Raw genomic sequence first — 2,977 nt, forward strand, 5'->3', positions numbered from 1 at the left:
ATCTTTGATGTTTTAAAATATGAATGGATTGTCATGACAACTAAAGATGAAGCTATCCAAAAATGAAATTGTCTGCATCAGGGAATATTAAGTTCCTTCCACTAGAGGTCTTCAAGAGAGTACTGGATGACCACTTATTGGGGATGCAGTTAGAAGGGTTTTAACATATCAGGTAATGATGGGAGGGACTTTAAACATCATGGTCCAACTTCTAAAATTCTATAATGCTATCATTAATGCCAAGTATCATTATGCTCATGTTATCCCTCTGACCATTCATAAGGTAATTAACTCACAGGTCACTCCAAGCACTAGAATCAGAATGCAAAGTAAATGCTTCCTAGCCTTCCCTGAGAGCCATTATGGCAGACATCTTTCTGTCACATCAAAGAAGATTTAGCCAGGAGCATTTCCTCATATTGAGGAAAAAAGTGTATGTGGGATAATGGAAAAGAAAACAAATGATTATAAAGTAGCAAAAGTTAAAAAAAAGAGTTTTCATATTTGATCGTGAACAAATGCCTGAACATGGTTTTTTATATTTTCTCAAGCTCTATTGTAGATGTTATATCATACATTTGCTACTGTTTTCATAGTATCCTAAAACCGGAAAGTATCACAAATGTCATCTAAAAGAGTTATATTATGCAAATCCAAACAACTCTGAGGTACCGCATCACACCTATCAGATTGGCTAACATGACAAAACAGGAAAACAATAGATACTGGGAAAGATATGGGAAAATTGGAACACCAATGCACTGTTAGTGGGGTTGTTAGCAGATCCAACCATTTTGGAGAGCAATTTGCAACTATACCCAAGGGGCTATAACAGAGGGCATACCCTTAGAGCCAGTAATACCACTTCTAGGGCTATATCCCAAAGAAATCATAAAAATTCGAAAAGGAACCACATATACAAAAATATTTGTAGCACCTCTTTTTGTGGTGGCAAAAAATTGGAAATTGAGAGGATGCCCATCAACTGGGGAATGGCTAAACAAGTTCTGTTATATAAATCTAACATAATACTATTGTCCAATAAAAAATGATAAACAAGCAGACTTTAGAAAAAAAGCTCAAAAGATTTATATTTACTGGTGCTGAGTGAGGTGAGCAGGATCAGGAGAACACTGTACACAGTTACAGCCTCATTGACTATGACTAACTTTGATAGACTTATTTCTTTTTTTTTAATTAAGATTTTTTAGTTTAAAGACTCAGATCTGCATGATCCTGAGTTCCAGATTTTCCTCCCCCTGCCCCAAGACAGCATGGAATCTGATGTCTTCTACATATCACTTTGCATTAAACTTATCTACACAATAGTCAAGTTGCAAAGAAGAATTATGACCGATGGAATGAATCATGAGAGAGAAGAAACAAAACCAAGAACACAAACAAAAGAAGATGAGAGCAAATAGTTTGTCCCAATCTGCATTCAGACTCTACAGTTCTCTCTCTGGATGTAGACAGCTCTCTCCATCATGAGCCCTTTGGAGCAGTCTCTAAACCCTGTGCTGCTGAGAAAAGCCAAGTCCATCAAGTTCATCATCAGAGTAGTTCTTCTCAACAATGAAAGATTCTAAGACAACTCCGAAAGGCTCATTACGTAAAATGCTATCCATATCCAGAGAAAGGACTACAGAATGTGAATGCAGATTGAAGCATGCTGTTTGTTCTCTCTCTCTCTCTCTCTCTCTCTCTGTTTTGTTTCTTCTTTCTTGTGGTTCATCCCATTGGTTCTAATTCTTCCTTACAACATGCCTAATGTAAAAATATCTTTAATATTAATGTATATATATACTCTATTTCAGATTGCATGCCATCTTGGGGTGCAGAGAAAGGAGGGAGGTGGAAAAAGTTTAAAACTCAAAATCTTGTGCAACTGAATGTTGAAAACTAAAAATTAATTATTTTTTTAAAAAAGTTATATCATGAATCCTTTTTACATTCTCTGCCATGAAATGTTATCTGTCCAACAATTAGTGATAATGCTAATGACAATCATAACATTGACATGGCCCTTTAAGGTTTACAAAATGGTTTACTTCTGTTATTTCACTTGATCTTCACAACAACAAATATCCTCACAATATTTTATCCATTGTTACAAATGAGAAAATTAAGGCAGTTAGAGAATAAGCGTCATGTAGTTAGTAAATGGCTGTGACAAGCCTGGAACTCAGTGTAATGGCAAGCAGGGTGGGATTTTTGTTGTTTTGTTTTTCTTTTAGAATGCTTCTCAGCATCAAGGCAATCAAGTGCCTCTGATTGAGTCTTGCCTTTGTTTCAATCAAGAGTCTTTGATTGAATCAAGAGTCTTTGAAGACCTGCTTAAGTCACAAGCAAGCCTAAGTCACATGAGTTTGAGTCACATGGTTGTGATGCCCACTGACCTTGAAGAAGTGTATATATACTCAGAGGTTAGCATTTTTTTTTGTATCAAATTTGTTTTATTCTTTACAGTTCCTCGTTCATCTTGATTCAGTCGTTAGTGCTGCTTCCGTCTGAAGGAGCATCCTTCTGTAAGTCTGGCCTTGCCTCCAGTAGGCTGACAGAGTACAGTGGAGCACCCGACACAGAGGACCACCGTTTGCGTGTGGCTGAAGACAGTGGTGATTTTGTAGCACCCTGGGCACTTCACGTCCATGAAATACGAGTTGGGACTCTGCACCAGGCGCTTCTTCTTGTGTTTCCGCTTCTCCTCCTCGGGAGAGGGGTGCAGGAGGTCTTTCGCGAGAGGCATGTTGGCGCGGGGAGATCTTCACCGCCGGAAACAGAGGTTAGCATTTTTATTTGGGGGCTCACTCATTGGAAGAGTGTTCCTGTAACTTGGTAAGACAAGACTCTGGGTAGCTGTTAAGAAGCCCCCTGGCTTTGAAAACCCATATGTTGGTTCTTCTCTCTCTGGTAAGTGTGTATGTATTGCTATGGAAACATGGTTAGAAGCCCTGTCTGCTATGTGTTATTTTCC

The 2,977-nt window shown here is 38.3% G+C and overlaps 1 protein-coding gene across 1 annotated transcript; it reads right to left on the minus strand.

Moving 5' to 3' along the window:
• Positions 1-2,435: 2,435 nt before the first annotated feature.
• LOC118828976 (40S ribosomal protein S27-like) lies at positions 2,436-2,766 on the minus strand. The gene has a single exon (XM_036735895.1). It carries the CDS (start codon positions 2,747-2,749, stop codon positions 2,495-2,497), a length of 255 nt encoding a protein of 84 aa, XP_036591790.1. The 5' UTR covers positions 2,750-2,766; the 3' UTR covers positions 2,436-2,494.
• Between the last annotated feature and the right edge of the window lie 211 nt (positions 2,767-2,977).

Source organism: Trichosurus vulpecula, chromosome 8 (assembly GCF_011100635.1).
Source record: "Trichosurus vulpecula isolate mTriVul1 chromosome 8, mTriVul1.pri, whole genome shotgun sequence".
In the NCBI taxonomy this organism is placed as follows: Eukaryota; Metazoa; Chordata; class Mammalia; order Diprotodontia; family Phalangeridae; genus Trichosurus; species Trichosurus vulpecula.

Coding starts and splice junctions, on each gene's coding strand:
- LOC118828976 (XM_036735895.1), bottom strand. CDS start 2,749: ATGCCTCTCGCGAAAGACCTCCTGCACCCCTCTCCCGAGGAGGAGAAG.